The sequence below is a fragment of the Furipterus horrens genome, unplaced genomic scaffold (assembly GCF_987537825.1).
Source record: "Furipterus horrens unplaced genomic scaffold, mFurHor1.1.pri manual_scaffold_10, whole genome shotgun sequence".
In the NCBI taxonomy this organism is placed as follows: Eukaryota; Metazoa; Chordata; class Mammalia; order Chiroptera; family Furipteridae; genus Furipterus; species Furipterus horrens.
In genome coordinates, this window is record NW_028327180.1 from 19,106,118 (window position 1) to 19,129,441 (window position 23,324).

The 23,324-nt window shown below is 37.4% G+C and overlaps 1 protein-coding gene across 5 annotated transcripts in view; it reads left to right on the plus strand.

Moving 5' to 3' along the window:
• Nucleotides 1–22,763, plus strand: part of ARFIP1 (ARF interacting protein 1) — an 86,056-nt gene extending 63,293 nt beyond the window's left edge. For 4 of the 5 annotated variants that reach the window (XM_090288836.1, XM_090288837.1, XM_090288835.1 and 1 more), the window contains one exon: nucleotides 17,492–18,088. In XM_090288836.1, the coding sequence (XP_090144962.1) occupies nucleotides 17,492–17,647 (156 nt within the window). In that variant the 3' untranslated portion in view covers nucleotides 17,648–18,088. Of the gene's footprint in view, nucleotides 1–17,491; nucleotides 18,089–22,514 lie in introns of those variants that run through there. The other variant, XM_090288838.1, reaches the window with a different exon arrangement.
• The last annotated feature ends 561 nt before the right edge of the window (nucleotides 22,764–23,324 follow it).

Sequence of the window (23,324 nt, forward strand, 5' to 3'; positions counted from 1 at the left end):
TTTTTAACTTAAACAACCCTTATTAATCTCTGATATTCTCTTCCTGGTTTACTAAACAGCATTGAGTTGCATAGCATTAAGGACAAAGTTAATTAGGCTCTTCTAATGTTTCTCCTTTCATCAATATTTCTCTTTTTCTAGACCTTTAAATAATGTAACTGGAGCTCTCTTGTGGATTAAGTCAGTTTATTTACTTTTGATTGTTCCTTTCAAGTTTCAAAACACAACACAGGCTACTTTAGTGAAGAAAGAAAAATAGACATTTCTGTTGCTTTGTAAACTTTTTGAGAATAGGTATCATGCCTTCTTTCATAGCACTCGTGATACCTAGCACTGGTGTTAAGCGTATAGTAGTCATTTAGCAAATGTATATTTTTGCATTTCTCCCCAGAATTAGAGGTACACTGAAGGCAAGTGAGTGAGATGGACGTAAATGAGAGTCAGCTAGCATGGGATGGAAGGGCGAATCCTGATTACCCTCACTGTTTGCTTTTTGTGGTGAGGGCAAAGCATCCTCTCTCAGAAATGCTTCTGTTGTCTGCGGTGTGTACTGTTTGCATGGAAAGAGGAAGCAAAAAGTTAGAGATAAATATGCAGATCATTGTGAGCAACCAATGTTTAGTTTTTTTTAGACAACTTGTATATGGCTTGGAATCAGGTAGAACGTGAAAAAAGTAATTTAAGATTAATGTTTCTATAATTTAATTTGGGGAGAGTAAATCTTTTCAAGATTATTAATGTATTAGGAGAAAAAAGAAAATCCTAAATGTGTCAAAGATTTAACAAAGCATTTTAGGATATAAATAAAAAATAAGGATCCCATTAATTTATTAATATTCTTATTTTAAGAAGGATAAGGTATACTCTAAGGTAATGTCAGTTAATTAGCTATAATCATTCTATGCATTTTTTTTCCAATTTTTATATTTCAGTGAATTAAAGGATGACAAGGGGGCAGAAACAGATGAACCAGACTTGGGATCTATCCTGGACACATATTTGATTAATATAGCTACTTGATTTTATTTAATTTTTTAAAATTTTTATGAAAGTTTATTTGCATCATATTGATGACATATGACAGGAAGCAAGATCTCAAATACTCCAAGTTACTTAATTTTTTAAAAGTTTTTTTCTCAAAAATCATAGTCATTCTGATTCTTAGGTTGATGAAAAAACTCTTGTTCACTCATCACATTTTACATATATAATTATAATACAGTAATATTCCTGTATATTAGGGTTTCTTTCCTAATATATTATAGACTTATTTTTATGCACCTTTTTATGAATTTAACTGCCAGAGAAAAATCTACTGAACTAAAATGGTGAGGCAGAGAAAGAAGAGAGTACACAGAAAAAAACACCTAGAATGAAGTAAACATGCTCATGCAATATGAAACAACTATATATCTAGTTGTGATGACTCAGTGGCTTTATTTAAATACATATTATAATAGGAAGTATTCAAAACTTAGTACATGTTTTGTAAAAATATGCTATAAATGTTTAGAAAAGCTTGGAGGGCAAAAGTATTCTTTACTTAAAGCTTCTCTTTTTGAGAGCAAAAAATATAAACCTCTGAATTTTAAAAAACAGATATTTGTTGTTATATTTTAAGGAATATATTAACATTACCTAATATGTACAAGCATTCTTGAAATCTCTTTTTCCACATTGTCAAGAGAAGGAACCCTAACTTCAAACTTCTTTTTTTTCTTTTTTTTTTTTAATCTTTATGGGCACTTTATTCAGATGGTTGGTGCGTTTGTACCCAAATAGACCGTCTTAAATGCCATTTTAAACCAACCCTTTTCATAAGGAGAAGAAATGTGTAGGTAAGGGGTTTGGAATTCAGGAGAAAAGTTAATCAGATAAAAGCTGCAGCATTCTTCCATCTGTGCCCTGGGCAGTGGTCACCCTGGAGCACAATGGCTCAGATACCGTCTTGGTTGCTTGCAGTCCTCCTGAGGCACAAAGGTTGAATTGCTCATGGTCTCCTGGAGGCAAGGTGGGTCATACCTCCAGGTCCATGTGTGAGGAAAGGCTGCTTGTCTCCTTAGCAGAGAACTTCAGTCGGAGGTTCTTGCTCTGCATTCTTCTCTTTGTTTTCTCCTGTTTACCTGTTTTTTTCGTACTGGGTCAGAGGCATCACAGCCAAGAACCATGCTGTCTTCTGCACTCATCCTTTTTTTTTTTAATTGATTTTAGAGGGAGAGAGGGCAGGGGTTGGGACGGGAGAGAGAGAAGCATCAACTTGTTGTTCCATTTATTTAGCCATTCATTGGTTGTTTCTTTTGTGTGCCCTGTCTGGAAATCAATCCCACAACCTTGGCATATCAGGACAACACTCTGACCAACTGAGCACCCAGCCAGGGCCAACTTACTGTCTTCGTTATTTCTGTGTCTGAAGGAATAAACAGTATTGCCTCTTGGCATTTGCTGATGGGTCAAATGAAATTAAGTTCTCTAAGTAAAAGAACCACACCTGGTTCTAGGTAATAATAATAATAAACATTTTTTGGATTGAAATGTGTAAGAAAAATAACCAGCCTCAACACTGTGCCAGATATAATTACCTACATTTGGATCCTGTGAAACATTCCCTCACCCATATAACTTTACTTCCAGACTTAATTCCTCAGTATATTTCATCATATAATTGATATAATTTTATGTTAGTATTGTTTTCTTTTTCCATTCATTTAACCTTTTTTCAGGAATATACTCTGTGCCAGTATTGGGGGAGGAAATAATTTTCTCCTACCTTCTGAGTTCTTCTGGCTGGTCTAATCAAATTAACATGAGACAGATTAACAGGAGAAAATGTCCAAAATTTATTACAGGTGTACATGCGTGATGTCATAAGACTATGAGACCCAAGGGCATTGGGCATTTGGGGTTTATAGGCCATTTGGACTAAGTGGGGGGCAGGGGTCTGGGATTTCAAAGGGCAAGCAGGTGATTTACAGGTAGATGAGAAGGAGCAAACATGTGGTAAACAAATTTTTACCCAGGCCACTCAGAAACAGACATGGAGACGGGATTCTCACAAACAAGCTCTTCTAGGTTTCTTCACCTGCCACAGTTAGTGTATAGTATGATGTAAAGGTGATGCTCCCTTCCTTTAAGCAGGTTTTTCTATCTGAATTTCTTTAGTCAGGTAAGTAGGGGGCGGGGGGGGGTGTCAGTTTCTTTCAGTCTTTTGTTCTTTAATAACCAATCTAACAACGGGGAGGGATATGATTGCGGGATAAGGGGTGGGTTGGGTGGGGGAGAGAAATTAGGGAAAAGGGGACAACTGTAATTGAAAAACCAAAAAAAAAATAATAATAATAATAACCAACCTAAAAACAATATCCCCAAAAGCATATTTTGGGGTGACAAAACTTTAGTCCCAGCCTCACTAAGGAAATGTTCAAATGTTCTCGATATTGGTAATACCCAGTGAGCAAAGTAAAAACAAATTCTACCCTCAGAGAGCTTATAGACTAGTGAAAAATAGAACATTGATCAAATTATATCAAATATATATATATATATATATAACAGATTCGAAATGGTGTGATATAGTACTTTACATTTATGTCAGAAAATGTTTTCATGTATGGAACTATTTTGCTGCTGTTAATGATTTGGCTTGTAGATCCCCTTTAAAATTTTTCCTAAACCCACGTGGAAGAGGAAAAATTCACCCATGGTTTGCATTGCCTCCTTTCTTTAGTTAATAGGCAGAAGTTAACTATCTTTATATAAACCATGCAGACAAAAAGAATTGCAAGTTGTGGGTTGGTTTTGAAATTAGCATCATCCAAGCCATAGTTATCCAGAATCATTTCAGTAATTTGCAGTCATCCACCAGTATATGAGCGAGAGACAGATTTATAATCAGGAATTGCTGTTTTTACAGATTCGACTTGGTTCCTTGGTGGGGGGGGGGGGGGGCGTGCAGTTATAAGATACTGTACTTGTGTTTTCTGATTCTTTTTGGTCAGAAGTAATTAACTCATTTGGAAGGTAGGGTTTGGGTTTCTTTCTTTTTTTTTTTTTTATTAATTGTATCTGTTAGAGGGGAAGGGATTGTTTGGTCCTTTCACGTTGAGTGACTAAGATTCACTCATAAAAATGTACTTCTTAACCATTATTGCTGTGATGTATCTGTTCTATAAAATAGTTGATATCTGTGTACTTCTTAGACCCACATTTCACTTATTTTTGCCAACCTGGGGTATCACCCAAGTCAGTTTGTCAGGTTTTATAATAAAGTTGAGCTTTTGGGTGACCAATGTAAAATGTAAACAGATCACTAATAATCTGCATTGGTTTTGGCGACAGTGGCATTACTATACTGTTCTTTTCTTAGTAGTCACAGTCTGTTTGATATACTTAAAAGTAGAACCTTTAATTAGTGTTTCTGAATAAGGTCTCAGAAGACACTGTGTGCTTAAGAATTTGACTTTACAGTGTTCTTTTTAACCTTTCCTTAAAGTCCTCTCAGTAATGACTCAGCACTTTCATGTTGACCATATAAATAAATATATATATATATATATTCCTTCCATGACTCATCTATACTTTGCTATTTTAGATTTTAAAAAATCATTTGGTAAATAACATTCTGATTTTCTGTCGTTATTTGTCTTGAAGTTTTCAAAAGCTGTTTTTCTAAAATTCAACAGATTTTTTTAAGATGCTTGTTTTGGGCTTTTCCTAAAAAAGACTGTACAAAGGTGTGATGGCAAACTCCCTGCTGACAAGCAGCTTACAGTCCAGTGGAGAACATTTAATAAAGTCTGCTGTATACAAATGCTGAGTTAAGCATGAAAAAGAAGAAATACGGAACTCGATGAAGGGAAACTTTAGTGTGGGCTAGAAGTACCTGCTAGGCTGGGTGGCAGTTGACTTAATAAGCAAGACTACACAAGACTGAATAACATGAGCACTGGGGGGTAAAGGCCAGAAAAAAATTCTTGCAGAAACTCTGGATCGTGTGTTTAAATGGTTTGTAAACTGTTAAATTTTCTATTTTCATCTTAAACCAGAGCATAGTATTACTGTTTATGGATTTCTTTAAGAACAATAATGGCTTTATCATAAATGTTAATAAAGCTTTTCCATTAAGTTTATAAGTAGCTGTTAGGTGCATAGGATCAGAATGTTGTAAGTTGTATGAGATGGGATTCTTAATCTTAAAAAGTGAATTTTCTGAGGTATAATACAGAAAACCATAATTATAAAGGAAAACTTTGTGAAAGTAAAGATGAATTCAAATAGGCCATTGGTTTAACTATAGGACCCTGTTGCCCGATGTCTGAAGGCTGGTGAGAACAGGGTCACCTAATTGATGAAAGGAGTACCCAGTTTCTCAAGTGTTCTTCTGTACCTCAATTAATTTTGAACTAGGAGCTCCCATGCTAACCAAATGGTTTACTTACTCTTTCCTCTAGCAGCCTGAACGTTTCTTTCTTCCCCCGTGTAGTACTGGAGTGCCCAGGGCCTTCTCCGTGTAAAGCACGTACCACACTGTACTGTGTGTGCCTGCTAGTCCGTGTCTCCCACTGGAGGTGGGCTCCATGGGTGTATCTGTAGAGCATTCCCTGCTTACAGTGAATGAATCGATAGACACTGATCTTTGAGTAACATGTATGTGGAGGAAGCTCTCTAAAAGTATTTCATATAATATCTCTGTGTATCTTATCTAATCTGTGACCTAGATGAATATATACTAGTGTGCACGTGACCATGCTGGGTTCAAAGAGGGTAAGTTACTTGCCCAAAGCCAGACCCAATCTAGATCTGTGTGACTCCACAGCCTGCTTTAGTTAAGTGAAATGAAGCTATAATGCTGCTCCAGCTAAGGTTCTTAAAACAGCAGAGGAAGAAGATGGGACATAACAGAAGCCATATTAGTCACAGTACTTGGATGTCTTGGAAAGAAGGGAGGAAGGAAGGAGAGGGAGCTAACACGGTAAACTGTAGAACAGAAGGACAATAGAAAACTTTGCTAAAGGGGAAGAAACTGTAATTCTGGGTAAAGATTTATAACACAGTAAGTACCACAGTTCTGTGACCTACCATTACTGGAGTTTACAGGTTACATTTCATCATTTATTTTTTCAAAAAAGAGCTGCCCTTTCTTCCCTGGTAGGATGCTTTTCTTAACCAGCTTGTCAGTGATTTGTTGAAACCTATCCCAATGAGTCAGAAAAATTAAATCTGTTCTTCCGCCTCCACGAGTAGTTCCTATTTGTCTTTCCTTCTCTCACTCCCTTCTCAGTGCCACACCCTTATTTTTGATAGTGCCTCTTTCTCCGATGGTAGTTGCTTTGATAGGGTAGGATTCCAAATATATTACAAACTAATAAAATCGCAGACCTAATAAAAAACCAAGACAGGTCTACTTTACTGCGTGTTATTCTTCTGGTCTCTTACTGAAGAAAGTTCAGTGATGGGCAGAGAAAGCACAGAATTATACATTTTTAAGTAGCTGGGGGTAAAGAGAGGAGTTAATACTTTACATATTATTGTCTGGAGACATCTTACTAAAGAATGACTTTGTTCCAGCTTTTTCTCACTGCTAACTACCCCAGTATTGTTGGACATGTAATATACACCCCTATTTTATCCAGTTGTCGGGAGGGCCAATAATTAAGTTGAAGAGCTTAACAATTATAAATATATTATAACTAATAACTTTTAACTTAAAATTGCCTCTTTTTCTCAATTACTTTAGCATCTCTGATAAGGAAGTATGTAATGTAAATTTGATTTGGGAAAAAACATTCATTTTTATGATTTTGCTGCCTACAAAGTAATACTTCTCTTCAGATTTTTCAGTCAGTAACTTTGTAAATGGTATTTATCTTCTATTGATACGTGCTGTGTAGGCAAGAGAAAGTTTTCAATGTAATCCGCTTGGCATCATCTGTCAGCCCTGCTCTTATATTTCTCTTACCCAGTTTCTGCTTTAAACCCCAGCTTGTCTCTGCTTTAGTAGTCAGTGTCGAAGTTTGTTCTGCCCTTTAACAATTAAAGTATTGTATGCTCTATTTTAGGTCATTCACCAGATGTTGCTGTAGTGGTTTTGCTTATGTCTGATCTGGGTTGCTCATTGTTTGGCAGATCTTTATGAAAGTTCTTTGTAATTGAGTTCACAGTGATTTAGCGTATTTCTAAATTACTGTAATTGTTTCTGATGTTAGGTTTTGAAAATTTGTCAAATTTGTCGTCATCCTGTTCCTGCCTGGAATTGTTACCTCTATCTTCTAATGCTTCTATCTTAAATCTCTGTTCTTCTGCTGTATTTTATTTATCCTTATAACCACTTCACATCTTTTCTAACTTAGAGTATACATCAACAAATAGTTCATTACACATTTTATCTTGCTCTGTAATTATGAAAAGATTATATGAAAGTTTATTATAATTTTAGAAAGAATTAACTTATTTCTTTCATCTGCTCCAACTCTTGTGTTAGATCCTTGTCCTGAGGATGTTTAAATGCAACTTCAGGGCCAGAGACAAAATTAGGAAGAAGGTTAAAGGATATTTTTTTTATGCTTCTACCCTTCTTTTCAGTGCCCTGCCTTTTTTTGTTTGTTTCAAACCTCATTTAAAATTTAAGCTTTCCAAAATGTTTATTGCCTTATGAGTAGAGGGCAGGATAGACTAGGTGAAAGAACATGGGCCAGTCTTGGAATGAAACATTCCTGAGTTCCCCAAATCCCAGCTCATCTGCATCCTAGCTTTCTAATTTTAGGCAAGTTACTTAGCTTTCTGCATCTGCTTTTTTTAACAGTAACATGGAGAGAATACACTTGATCTTAGCCAAAAGTCCAAGAAGCAATGAGAATAAAAGACTATACAGAGTAGATGTAAGGGTGACATGTTACCTGTCACTGAGAAAGTGCCTCACAAAAGTTATGCCACCCACCATATCAAACAGTAGTCTACCGGAAATACTTGGCTGTTTCTTTGGTTCTGTATGCTCATCGCTTCTCATGATCTTATAGTATAAATATAGAAGTAAATTTTAAAAGTGTAATGATTCTAAAATATTTCCTCAAACTTTGGCTTTTTGCCGCATCGCCTAAAAGTAGGTTTGACCTTTCCCCCACCTCGCTTTCTTCCTCTCTCCTTAAGCCAGTTCTGTGTGAGAAACCAGAAGCTTTCCTACATTGACCTTTAAGACCAAATAGCCTCGTAAGGTAAACCTGATAAACAAGCCAAGTAAGTTAAAATAATGCTTTTAAGTCCTGTTAAAACTGCTTATGTATGATGACAACAGCACAGCCATTACCAAGAATGCAAAATTTAGTTATCTTTAAAACTGTAACTGCTTCTCTGATACTTAATTCTCCCTTTTAATTGGCAATGATTTATGTTTTCTTAATAACCAAAGCATTATGAGGATTCTTTGTAGCATATCAGTCTGATCTACATTGAAAACATTATACAAATATGTATCATAGTATCAGTTAGTCAAAAATAGCCAGAAGAGCTAAATTTTTTGCTTTTTTAAAAAATATTTTTTAATTCATTTCATTTAGAAAGTATAGTCACATTGAAAATTGGTTTATTAGTTTAATTTCCCTTTATTTTTTATTTAGTAATGGTTTGATTGGATAAAAGACGTACTACCAAAACTAAAACTTATACTAGGATAATACCTACATAATCAGTCTAATAGAAAAATGAGGTAAGCTATCTGTTTTGGTGTAAAATAGCTTCTGAGATTAAAGTGACAATGAAATTTTATCTTTATTTCCATAATTAAAATTAAAAATCTGTGAATCCTCGAAGGCTATCTCTATTCAAGGGAACTGCTGTGAAGTGTATATGTACTTTTAAAGGCTTTAACATCAACCTTCTCACAATTACTGGGGGAATATTTTTGTGAAAATGGGTATTGTGTCATTTTGTTGTGAAAACTAGAAGCCAGTCCTAAAAACACCCTCTTTCCTTGGTTTCCCATGGATTAAGTTTCGTTGGGTGTTGGGGGACTGTTTTAAACACAGTTAATGCACCCTGTTTGAGGCTTTGTTCATGAGCTACCAAGCCTTCCCCAGCCACCAGAAGAGGTGTGTTTCTGTGTTGGCCTTGTCAGCTACCCCAGGGAGTGGGGAACCTGACTTGTATTGATCTTTGTAAGGTTAGCTGAAGATTGTCTGATGATGCCCTTCCCACTTTCTCTCTGACTCTCTAATTTTCTGGACTGTTATAGCAGCTCTCTGGAGACCCAATACATGAATCAAAGACTGTACTCTGCTTTTATTGTCTCCTCTAAGTCTAAAATGCGGAGATTAAAATTCATGTCAAAAAATGTTTGTGACCCCAAGAGCAATAAAGTAATTGGCTAGAACCTATTTCTGAAAATTAGCCCTGGCTGGTTTAGCTCAGTGGATTGAGCGTCGGCCTGCGAGCTAAGTGTCGCTGGTTCGATCGTCCAGTCAGGGTACATCAGAGAAGGAAAACTCTGACTCCAAAAAACCTCCGCTGCCTTGCGGCATACCTCTTCAGGGGAAAGGCTAAGGGAGTAAACCCCGACAGAAAATCCGGAGCCGGAGTCCCTAAGGCGGTTTGACGTTGTAGTCAACACCGGCAACTCCTGCGGCGCACCTGAAGCCAAGCTGTATTGACTTTGTCTTTCCCTTGGACCCTTCAGCTGCGAAGAGAGGGGGGGTCTGCTGCATGGGCAACAGCAGAGCCTCCATATCACCCTGCCCAGGCTCTGTAGCTTCAGCGTCATCGCAAGATGTCGATTCAACATGGGAGGAGACAGATACCATGTCACTCCCGAGTCGGACTGCACAGCCATTCTCGGCCGTGCAGATAGACTCTTAAGAAGCTACACCATCGTCTCTCGAGACGGACGGCTGCCGACGACGATTTCTGAAAATTAGCATTTCACACTAACTGTAGAGAAGCACCCGAGTTGCTCTGTAATTCCAGGAGCCGAGGAATATCCAAAGTAGGAAAACAAGGAAGGCCAAATAATTAGCAGAGCAAGGTGGAAAATTACTTTGTGATGCAGGCTGGCTACTTAGTAGTGGGAATGTCTTTTAAAAAATACCTCTAAATAGGGAAGAGTGATGAGTTAATGCTGGTACATAAACTTTCAGTTGAACGTAATATCTAAACGAAGAGCTAATTTCTATCCTTAAAAATAAATAGGAGTAATGTTTTTCTCTTAAGTTTCCAGATATATGTATACCTCTATTTAGAAAGCAATTATTTTTCTCAGGAAATTTTAGTAGAGAGGAATCATAAAAATTATCTTTTTTTAAAAAGATTTTATTTATTTATTTTTAGAGAGAGGGGAAGGGAGGGAGAGAGGGGGAGAAACATCACTGTGTGGTTGCCTCTTGGACACCCCCAACTGGGGACCTGGCCTGCAACCTAGGCATGCGCCCTGACCGGGAATCGAACCAGTGACCTTTTGATTCACAGGCCAATGCTCAACCACTGAGCCACACCAGCCAGGGCTAAAAATTATCTTAATTCAGTTTTTTTCATTCTGCAAGTGAGAAGAGAGAGCACAGAGTAAACTTGGGACAGAAATGGGAATGGACCCCATTTTCCTGGCTCTTTTATTCCCCCTCAGCTATATAAGCTTCCTTCTGCAGTTAACAAGAGTCTCTACAGACAAAAAAGATGATCTAACTAATGGACAGAGGAAAGTACATAATTAATAAATGATTTATTTGTAATTTACTTTGCTCCTGATCCAGAAAATGTCATTTTTAGAGAAGGAAATTTTGTGTGGTTTGCAAAAATTCAAAATGCATCACATATGAGTTCATGAGGATTATAACATTGTATTTTAGGGACGACTAGGAGTTTTCCTGAGTTCTCTGTGGTCCATTACTTCAGACACTACAATCATAGGTGAATGTCTTGGTGGTAGACATGATTGCTGTATGGCTATAGAGAGAATTAGAATCTGGAAAGATTATTTGAAACTTTCTAATTTAGCTTCACTTTTATATCTGTTAACTCGTAGATATAGTCTTATTTTTAGTGCTGTATCTGAAATGAATCATAAAGCTTCATTATTTTTCTTTATCTTAAAAAATAACACTTGATATACATACAAAATAATATATGTAATGCATATTTAAACTGTAAAGCATAATAATATAATGAACATCTGTGACCCCACCACCCAACCCGAGAACTAGAACATTACCAATAATATTACCATCTTTCTGTTCCTTCCCTGACCCATCCCCTTACCTCTCCCATCCCTTACATTTTACTTACTCATTCTGCTGTTAAAGGACATTCGCACTGTTCCTGACTGTGCCTCAGGGCTTTGTGAGTGTTCAGCTTTATAAAGTAAAGCTGAATTGTTTTCCAGTGTGGATGTACCAGTTTACATTCCACCAGCAGTGTATAGTGTATACAAGTTCCCTTTCATCCACATCCTCTGCAAACAAAGTGAGTAAAATGGTATTCTTTTGTGTATTCTTCATCTTTATTTCCCTATTTATCGACCATGCGTATTTCTTCCAGTATAAAATGCCAGTTCATGCCTTTGCCCATACTTCTATTGGGTTATTTGGAGTTTTTAAAATTGTTCCATAGAAGTTCTTCATATAGCTTTATGTAAGGTTATGTGTTACAGATATCTTATACCATTTGTGACTTGTGATTTTACCCTCTTTGCAGTGGCTTTTGACAAACCGAAGGTTTTCAAGTAGCTTAAGTTATCTTTTATTTGTTAGTGCCCTTTGTGTCCTACTTAAGAAATCTTTTCAAACCCAAGGTTGTAAGAGTTTTGGTTATGTGTTCCTCCAAAAGTTTTAGATATTTCTGTTTTTCACAATTCCAAATCCACCTGGAGCCTGTTTAGCTATATTTTATTTATATTCTGTGCATTAGGAATCCAGTTTTCTCTACAGGTGGTGGATAACCAGTCTTCTAAGCATCATTGTTTTTTCCCCTAGCTTTATTGAAGTGTAATTGACCCGAGTAACCGCACATATTTAAGGTGTGATATATACAGGCACCTGTGAAGCCATCACCAAAGCAAGATGTATATTCATCACCCCCGAAAATTTTCTCAAGCCACCTTTTTGCTTTCTGTGACTGTCGATTAGTTTGCACGTTCTAAATTTTATGCAAATGGAATTAAACAGTTTATGTTCTTTGTTTTCTGGTTTCTTTTGCTGAGCACAGTGTTTTGCACTTCATTCATGTTGTGTGTATCAGTAGTTCATTTCTTTTTATTGCTGAGTAATACTCCATTATATGGAAATGCCAATTTATTCACCCGTTGATAGACATTCAGGTTGTTTCCACTTGTAGATTATTCCAACCAAAGCTACTATGAACATTCATGTACAGTTATGTGTGTGGACATGCACGCATTCCTCTCAGGTCAGTAGCTGGGAGTGGAAGAGCTGGGTTGTATGTCACATACATGTGGGAATTATAGGTTCATGTTTAACTTTTGAAGAAACTGGCAGACTTTCCGAGGCAGTTGTACCATTTTCCATTCCCACCACCAGTGTGTGAGAGATCCACTTGTTCCCATCTCACCAATAAAGTACGGTTAGTCTAATTTTAACCTTTCTGGCTGGTGTGTAAGTGGCATCTCGTTGTGATTTTAATTGGAATTTCGCTAGTAACTGAAGATGTCAAGTACCTCTCTTTGTGGGCTTGCTTGCCGTCTTATATTTTTTTTGATGAAATGCCTCTTCAGGTCTTTTCTCCATTTTATTATTTTTATCTTATTCAACTGTAAGAATTCTTTATGTATTGAAACATCAGTTTCTTTGACTAATACATATTTTGCAAATACTGTCTCCCAATATGTGGCTTGCCTTTTCATTTTCATGTGTCTTTTGAAGAGAAAAATATTTTAATTTTGGTAAGATCCTATTTTTCTTTTTACAATTTATGCTTTGTGTGTACTAAAAAATCTTTGACAAACCCAAGATTATTAAGATTTTCCTCTGTGTTTTTCTAAAACTTTTGTAGCTTTTAGCTTTGACATTTAGGCCTTTGATCCATTTCAAGCTAAATTCTGGAGACGTGAGGTGTAAGGGTCAAGGTTCACTCTTCATGACTCAATCCTTGGATCTCTTTTCTGTCTCTCCACTCTCCTGAGTAGCTTATCTAATCATGTGGGTTTGACTATCATCTGTATACGGATGTACTGTATTGACTCCCCGTGTGCATTTCCAGGAGAGCCTGCTGTCCTGAACTCTGTTCAGTCTCAGAAGTGCAGCTCCCTGTTCAGCAGTTCGTGGGGAGGCCTGAAAGGCATCTGCAGCAGCGCCTCCTGTCCGCCTTCCCCGTCTTCCACATCAGCCTGCTCTTACTGCGCCAGGGAAGCTTCCCATCAGTTTCTAGCTTTGAGAAGGAAATAACTATTTCTTCTTTCATACTCACAACACTTCTCAAACACTTCTGACACTAGATCCTTGGGCGTTTCCCCACGCCGATCAGTCACTCTCCGAGTCTCTGGACACCAGCTGGGTGTCCGACAGTTCAACTCAGTTCTGACACTGTGGACACCCGCCGCCATCCCCCCCTTCAGACACCAGTTGAAAGACCAGGTTGTCACTTGTTCTTCCGATCAACTGACTGTAAATCAAAGGTTCCCACTGTCCCCTCCTCAGATTCAGTGGTTTGCTAGAGTGGCTCACGGAATTCAGAAAACAGTTTTCTTAGATTACCAGTTCATTACAAAAATTAAAGGATGCAAAAACAGCCGAATGAAGAGGTACATAGGGCAAGGTTCGGAGGGTCCTTCCCAAGCGCAAGACCTTCTGTCCCCACGGCGTTTGGCGCGTACCACACTCCTTGCATGTGGGTGTGTTCACCAGCCCAGAAGTGCTCCAAACCCTGTACTTCAGGATTCTTACGGAGGCTTCATTCCATAGGCATGACTGATTAACTCACTGTCCACTGGTAGGTAGTTCCGCCTGTAGCACCTCTCGCCTCCGCAGATCCTGTCTTCTGATCACAGTTTAGTTCTCTTGGAAACTAACCCTTATCCTGTGGTTCTCTTGGGGCTTTCCAGAAATCTCATTAATCTAAAGTGGGGTATAGTTGAGAGGGCTTATTATAAATAACAAAAAATACTCCTTTCACCTTTATAGCTCTGCAGTTGTTTCAGAAATAGGGCAAAAGACCAAGTATTGTAATAAAAAAATGTTTCCATCTTCTTATCATTTAGAAATTACAAGGATTTTAGGAGCTATTTTCCAGGAATGAGTATAAAATCAACTATATCTTTCTTATTATAAATCACAATATTACAGTCTTCTTACAAATTCCAAATCAGTAGATTCTAAATATATGAAATTTTATTCTACTAAGAAAAGTCAGTGTCGTTTAAAGATTTGACTGTCAAATAGGTAAACTTAGATTCCACTGAAATTGAATGAGTACTGTTCTGTGTCAGACAGCGTGGTAGGTCGTATCTCATTTCCTTTAACCCTTACAACAGCACTGCAAATTCAGTTAGTAATGCATCCCTGATACACGGATAAACACCTTGGCCAGTGAAGTCAGAAGTAACCGTGCCTGGTATCGTAGAGACATGAGAAAGTGGTACAACTAAGATTGGCACACACACATGCCTCCTGATTACAAAGCTCTTTCTGGTCCTTCTATAAAGGAAGAGTACTAACAATGGGGATATCTTACTAATGACCTAGGTCAATAACAAGTACAGATTTGGGGAGGCTGTGACCAATGTCAAACTATTGCCTAATGCAGGTCTTCCAAGGAAATTGGAAGTAAAAGTTTTCAGAGGTACTATTATATTTACTCCAAAACTGCAGTTAGATCTTGGGACTGGTCAGTAGCAGCCTTGCCTCTCTTGTTTGAATCTCTAATTCCTAGCTGCTTTCTCTTTTCATTGCTCTCACAGATCCCAGCCACCCCAACTCCTACTCTGCCCAGGTACAGGCCTTTTTTTATTCATTTACTTTTATCACCCAACTTAGCCTTTTCCCTTTCCAAGCCTGTCCTCTACCTTTAGATTTTCCTCCTGTTTGCTATGTTGTCTAAAACCCTATTTGTTGCTAGGAAACTGCATTCTTAACCTTCTTCACAGAGGTACCACTTACCTTTTGCTTCATAATGAAACACCCAAAACTTAGTGGCCTAGAACAGGTAGGACTTCATTTGCCACCGCTTTGTGAGTTGGGTAGGTGGGTTCCTCTGGGTGCTGGGCACAGCTGGAATGGCCAGCCCTCTCTCTCTGTGGGCCTTTGTCCCCAAGGAGGCCAGACTGGGCTTCCTCGCGAGGTGGTGGCAGTAGCCCAAGAGGGCAAGCTCTTGTTTATCAGGCCTCATTTCCATTTTTTTAAAGATTGTATTTTTTTATTTACTTTTAGAGAGGGGAAGGAAGGGAGAAAAAGAGGCAGAGGAACATCAGTGTGAGAGAGAAAACCCTCGCTCGCACATATACATGCACAGCCCCAACCAGAGACTGGCCCACAACCCAGGCGTGTGCCCTGACTGGGAATCAAACCGGTGACCTTTTGGTTCGCAGGCTGGCGCTCAGTCCACTGAGCCACACCAGCAAGGGCAGGCCTCATTTTCTAACATTATGTAGCCAAGCAAACTTTCATTTGTTTAAAAAAAAAAAAAATTAACTGATTACATTTAGAGCTCTAATGGGCTTGACTAAGCAATTCAGCATCCCATCTAGCAACTGAAAGGCGCTCCAGTGGGTGTGCAAAATGGCAGGTTTTTATGGGCGGAAAGAGTTGGGACTAAGAGTTTAAGAGTGGATTGTTTCAGGCAAGGACACTTACCTATAGGGGAAGGGGTCTTACCAGGCAGATCACCTCACTAGTATGGATCAGGAAATTCCAGACCTATTGGTTAGAATTCCATCCTGCGAGAGGCTGGAATTGCACTTGGCTGTTACATCTAGGTTTTATGTCCTGGGCTTTTAGCACAAGTGACAGCCACCTTGGGCCTGTGGAGCAGTCCCCAAGCATGTGGATATCGAGAGGGGTGATTCTCTGGGTCCATTATTATAAGTCCACTATAAGAGAATATTTCGTTCATCTCCTAAATTGCCATCTAGAAACCTGCTTTTCCTGTGATTATCCTGTTTCCTTAATAAGTGTCCCTAGGCTGAGGCTCTTCATTCCTGAAATACCCTCCACATCTCAGAACCAGAGGGCAGGGCCGTTAACGCTCTCCTGTCTCGGTGTTCCCCAACGTGTCTCGCACAGACCCTGCTCTCTCCACGAGTACCTGGGTAGTTGTTCTTTTTTTAGAAAGTTAACCCAATGTATTTCTGCTGCCCATTAATCATATTAATTATCATTTTCTGATGCCATATGCCTTACTTATCCTTCTATTCTCATATCCTAGAACAGTGCCTGATACAAGAGCTATATCATGTTATTTGTATAATATTTTAATTTTAAATATAAAGACATTACAAATCAAAACTATCCAGTATAAATATGTTGTGTTATTTTCTTTATAGAGGTAGATGGATGAAGAAATGGCTGAAGAGACTATGCATATATGTGTGTATAATATAGGAAATACAGGTGTCATATCATATATAAAATGTTATGTCCTGTTTTTTCACTCAGCATCATATATCAGACATTTTTACATCGTTAAAAACTATTAAAGCTCAGTTTTAATGACTATTTCACTGGGTGGGTAAATCAGAGTGTATTTTATACTTTCTCTACTGTTGAACATTTTGTACTTACAAATAATACCCCAGGGAAAAAAGCTTTATTTAGAAATCTTTGTGATGCTTTGATGATTTCTTTAAGAAAGGTTCATAGAGGTAGTGTTACTTGGTTAAAACATACTTCTGATATTATTACAAGTAATAAGCATTTGGAAATAACTTCATGCCACTTGCTTGATTCTTTGCAGAGAACCTACAGTATTTAAAAGTATCTAGTTTGCCTAGTTTTACATAAAGTTTAGCCTTAATGATGTCCATACTTGGTATAGAGCATATATCATATAGTAATTATTTATATATAAATTTCCCTGTTCAATATTTGATTTTGAATAGTCTTAGTTTGGCAGCGCATTTAATGATATTGTTGATAAATGCCCTCAATAATGTTTGAAAATGGCTTACAGAGTACAGGCATGCCTCAGAGATAGTGCAGGTTCAGTTACAAAGCACCACAATGAAGCAGGTCATAATCTTTTTGCTGGTGAAGGGTCTTGCCTCCAATTTGTAAAAAACGCAACATCTGTGAAGTGCAATGAAGCTGACCACAATAAAGCAAGCTATGCTAGTAGATACTTAGCTTCTTACACTGACCTGTCCCCTTTAGGGAAATTCAAAGTCATCAAAGAACAAAGGCTCAGCGACCCTGCAAAACAATGTATAGTTGGTGTGTGTGAACTACTTTGCATTATTAAAACAACTTTTCCTGAGGAGAAAGACTCTATTTTAGGCATGTATTAACTCACCTTATATTTCATTGTCGTTGGTGCTAATGCTTGGTCTTGTACTCTGCCCTGTTCACAGGTTAAAGTGTTGCACAACCAGCTGGTGCTTTTCCACAATGCCATTGCTGCTTACTTTGCTGGGAATCAGAAACAGCTTGAACAGACCCTTAAACAGTTCCATATCAAATTGAAAACGCCTGGAGTGGATGCCCCGTCTTGGCTTGAAGAACAGTAAAATCACTCCTGGAAATCAAAAAAAGAAAGAAAGTCACATGGGTATATTTCTAAACAAGTCTAATAAGAATTAAGCAAAGTTGGGAGAAAAGGGGCAACAACCATGGTAGAGATTCTCACACAAACAGCTTTAATTTTTCCCTTTTTCATACTTTAACAATTGAACTGTTAAGTTTGACGGGAAGGTGGGTGGCTTTAATGTAAACATAATTTCTATAATCTGAACACAGCAATTTTCCTTTTTGAGAAGTCCTTTTGTATTGTAAGGGTTGATGGCTATTTCTGTAGTTTGAAAACACCTTATATAGATTTGCACTGACCAGATAAAAATTCAAGGTTTTTGGTCCTGGGAATGAGGGCCAGTTGTAACTTTTCCAAAGGGAGGTTTACATGATTTGTATCAACATCAGCTATTTTGTAAAAGAGTATATTAAAACATCTTTAAGAGTTCGTTTTCATGTATTATCTTAAAGAAAAAAGAAACTATTTTACAGAGTAAAATTATTTGGTGTTCCTGCATCATCCACACATAGGCAGCTGCTCTGATGAATAACTGATTGGCTTGTGGAGTTTTGGCAAATATCTTCTTAAAAATTAATCTGTACCATTGTAATTTTGTTTAGACTTTTTTTTTTTTTAAGACGCGGGAATCACACTGTCATTTCTATGAGGCTTTTGAGCTTATGAATATGCATCATCCAAAGTCATAGGGTGGTTATGTTAGCAATCTTTTGACTCATGATGAAACCTGCTTAAGAGAATATTTTTGGACACGCGGTCTTGGAAATAGAAATTCTCAATGGTTTCTAGAGTAGAAATCTGTGCTCAGAAAGCTAGGTTTTGGGTAAAATTCATTTTGACAGAAGTGAATTCCTAGACAGCTTTCATTGATTTCCATATGTAACAATACCGGTTAAGCCTTAAATCACAGATATGTGCCTTCTCAGATACAGTAATTCTCATTCAACCAATGTACATAATTCATAAGGAACCCCCTTTCAGATAATGTTTGACCTGTCTGTTCCTTCCTTGAGAAGGAGCACTGTGTATAAATGTTGGGTTTCTCTGTATTCGCTAAACCATATTTAGGATTCAAGGTGAAATTAACTTTTGAATATCGTGTGGTTTTTCTTCATTCCTCTGTGGAATGGGAAGACACCTGGTTCATTCGAGCAACGGAAAGGCAGCGTGCGGGCAGTGTGGGAGCAGCGGGGACAGGGTAGAAATGGAAAGGCTAGCCCTGCTGTGGTGACCCAGCGCCGCTGGTTTTGCGTTACGTGGTTGGCGTGTCCGCTGTGTGGTTCGGTCAGTAATGTAAGCCTTTTTAAATGTAAGTCCTCTTGATTTTTGTCATAGACATAAATTAATAGTTTAAGAGGTATTTCTTTGCCCGTTCATTTCTCTTGTGTTGAAATGAAATACTTAAAATTACTGTTATACATGAACTTTGTGGACTGTAAGATTTGTTATATATGTTCAAATGTCTTTAGCTGGCTTTTTAAATAATACGCCTGTTTTCAGTGCTTAATACAATGTAATGTGATTGTAAATCATAAACCTATTTTAAATCATTCCCTCCTGTATATTTGTACTCTGAGAGAGCCTTATTTTATTCTTCCAGCAGAATTACTACTTGTGATATTTCATTTACATTCCCCAGAAGGTGCCTCTGGTGTGAATTTTGTATTCTTATTAAAAGTGTTTGCTGTAGACCCTTGTTTCTCTGGCTCTTCATAAATTAAATATGCAGCTGTTTGGGAATTCTGAGGACATATTTGTCATTTCTAAACTTCAGAATGACAAAAGATGATATTTCTGTCCCTTGTAATTATTTTGTCTCAGTAAGGTGGTGGTTTTTTTTCTCTCATTTTTGGGGAATATGTCCAGTTTAACCACATTTCAACAACAGTTGTAGAGCTAAGGAATTAAGCAGTTTCATGGGTTGATGGTTTTTCAGAATAAACTAAAGATATTCGTGATTCTGAGTCATGGGTGCATGTACAAAAGAACTAAATTAACGTATTAGCCAACGGCATATGAGTGGGGACCCCCAAAGAACCAGAATTATCTTCTGGAGGGCGGGCGCCTTGCAGGACATGCTTCCCTGCCAGGTGAGTGTTCTGTCAGCGCACCAGCTGGAGCTGTGGGAGGCTGCGTTCAGCCTCGGTGAGTTTTTTTGAAGACTTTTCAATGCATTTGTCCGTTTCATGATGTGTGATTTATCAAAACACCTGCCTACACTGTGCTGAGTGTTCAGCGGGTTCTGACCAAAAAATTGCCATGACCCTCATGCCCCACTCTCCCTATTCACCCGATCTCGCCCCCAGCAGCTTTTTGTTTCCCCAGATGAAAAAAGTCCTCACAGGGAGACCTTTTGCCCATGTAGAAGAGGTGAAACAAAAATCGCCAGAAGCACTAAAAGGCATCAGACTCAACGAGTTCAGAAACTGTTTTGAGCAGCAGAAAAAATGTCTCGATAGGTGCACTGCATCAAACGGAGAGTACTCTGAAAGTGACTGAAATTTAAATGTGAGAATAAATACACAATTTTTAATAAATAAATTGGGTTTTGCCCCCCATATTTACTTGTTAAGTATCAATAATTCATATTCATTCAAATTAGAAGTTAATTTCTTTAAAAAATGGAGATAAAATCATTCGCCAAGTCAATAAGTACTGCAGAGAACCACCTAACTCCCCTGAAGGTAGATGTTTTAGTTAACAATTACTTACATTACTAACTATAGTTCGAATATCCTTTAACATGCATGCATTCATCTTTGTATTCCTACCTGGTTATTCCCTTGGGCTGGATGCTTAGAAGTGAAAATGAGCCCTCCAACACTTATAAGACATGTATTGCCAATTGGCTTTCAAGAAAGATTTTGCCAATTTACACCAAGAGCATATATATATACCCCTATTTAGCATATTTTTAAGGGCATAATACGTATAATCACCAAAACAACACTTGACAAATTTTTAAGGGGAAAGTGGCCAGGAAGATAAAGGCTGAACAACCAGGATTTGGGAAATTTTGGAGTGTGGGGCAGGGGAATAGCCAACTTCTCTATTATTAAAACAAATTATCTTTTTTAAATGCACAAAAAAGAGCAAGTCTGAAATTTAAGTCTTCATCCTACTAAAAATAAACTGAGGCATGGTAAAAATTTTAATAAGAGTTTATTGGAGCAGTAATTGATTTGAATCAGGCAGTGCCAAACCAGAAATAGTTGGGAGCCCACCACCCACAGGAGCTGGGGGAATAATTTTTATAAAGAAGAGGTGGAAGCAGAGCAAAGAAATTATTTGATTGGCCACAGTTTAAGTGGTTGCCTTATTTGAGAAAGCCTAAATTGGCTGTTTGTGATAGATGGTTTTTAGGTTTGATCTCTTAATCTTGAAGCATTTCAGGCTTACTAAACTGCTAAGGTATTCAAGCCACCTCAAGCTAAAGGCTTCCTTCCTTGTTTAATTAATTTAACAATCCCAAAGCTTCCAAATCTTAGGGTTCAGGAAGGACCTGGGCTTGAGGGGTAACTTAGCTGAAATCTAGACTTTAAGAACCATCTTTTCCGTATTCAAAGTCCACTGATGTTAACTGAATCTCATCCCATAGAGTATCAAGTTTCAACTAGTGTGCAGCAAGAATTTTTAAAACATGCACTACATGACTATTTAGTCAGGGGCAATGACCTCTTTCCCTTTAGATGGTCAAGGTAAACAAACAAAACCAACCAACAACAACAATTAGCTGTCCAATGAGAATCAAAATTAAACTTTTATTTGGTCAAATCAAAAAATATTTTTTTTGATGTGCCACAGAATTTTAGCAATTAGTTTATGTGTGCCATGAGATGAAAAGGGGTGAAAATCGCTCCCATAGAGTATAAAACAGAAGGTTCCTTAGAGGTTATCTGTTCAACACCCTTTTTTACAAATACACAAAGACCCCAAAATGTATTAAACTTACTTAGCCAACCCCCATTTCCAATGTAATGCCAGATGAATATTTGCAACTAAATATATGAATTTCCCCCTTAAATCTTGCCATTTCAACTGCATGATTAAATCAGTATGTTAAAAGTGTTGTTTCTTCTAAAATTAAGCACAGTGTGTATTCACTGTCTTCTAAATTGAAAAAAATATTAATCCATTAACCGCCAAGTGGGATAATATTATCCACCGACCCTTAACTTAGAGTATTCTGAAAAAGAAATCATGTGAAGGGTGAAAAGTGAAGGGATTAAACAACCAAAAGCTCATAGACACAGCCAACAGTGTGGTGATTACCAGAGGAAACGGGGGCGGGAGTGGGGTAGAAAGGGTAAAGGAGATAAATGGAGGCTGAAGGGGACGTGACTTGGGGCAGTGAGCGTGCAATACAATATACAGATGATCTATACAGAATTGTGCACTTGAAGCCTATATGATTTTATTAACCAATGTCACTCCAATAAATCAATAAAAAATATTTTACAAATCCTCACAATCCATGGACATGGAATATATTTCCGTTTATTTCTCTATTCTTTCATTTATCTCATCAGTGTCTTATAGTTTTTATTGTACAGATCATTATGTTGGTTAAATTTATTTTCAAGTATTCTTGATATTATCACGAATAGAACTGATTTTATTATATCTTGTTCAGATAGTGTGTTTTAAGCATGCTAACACACAACTGATGTTTTGTTTCTTGATTTTGTATCACAACTGTATAGAATTTTTTTTCTAACAATTTTTGGTGGAATCTATGATTTTTCACATGTAAGATTATTTCATCTGCAGAGAGACAATTTTACTTGTTCCTTTCTGGTTTTCATGCCATTTTTTTTTTTTTTTCCTTGCCTGATTACTCTCATTAGGACTTCCAGGATCATGCTGAATAGGAGTGGTGAGAACGGTTACCCCGATCTTGTTCCTGATCTTAGAAGAAGAGCTTTCAGCTTTTCACCACTGAGCATGATGTTGGCTGTGGGCTTTCACATATGACATTGTGTTAAGGTATATTCTCTTTATCCACAATGCATTGCAAAAGGATAGTGAATTCTGTCAAACGTTTTTCCTCCATCTTTTGGGATAATCATATTTTTTCTCTGTTGTGATTTATCTCATTTATTGATCCGTGAATTTTAAAGAATTCCATTTGATCACGGTACATGATCCTTTTAATGTACTATTAAATTTGGTTTGCTGCTAAAAAAAAATAAAAAGTAAAATTATGTATATTGAAAAGCTAAAGATAACTGTCTCTTAATCATGGGACTATTAATTCGAAGAATAACGTCTCTACCTCAAAATGTGCCCAAGCTCCTTTAGCCTTCCCTGGAGATGACTAAAGATGTGAAAAATAAAAGCAAATTATTTAAATTGCTAGTTCAGTGCAACATTTATATGTAATTTGTACTAATTTATTTTGCAATAATATTCCTAAATATCTTTTGCTAGTAGCTCTTTTCTTGAAACTTCTGGGTTGCCTAGAAGAATTGAGACAATCTGAAAGCCTTCATCACTAATCCTAATCAAATTTAGGCATGTAAAAAATCTGATTTCCTCTGTAATATTACAGATTATTATATTGGCAAAGACTATCCAGTAATGAAGAGGCTATTTTCTGATCAAAAAGCCAGTTATATTTTGCATTAGTTCAAGGTTTTTCCAAGAGTCCTTTACTA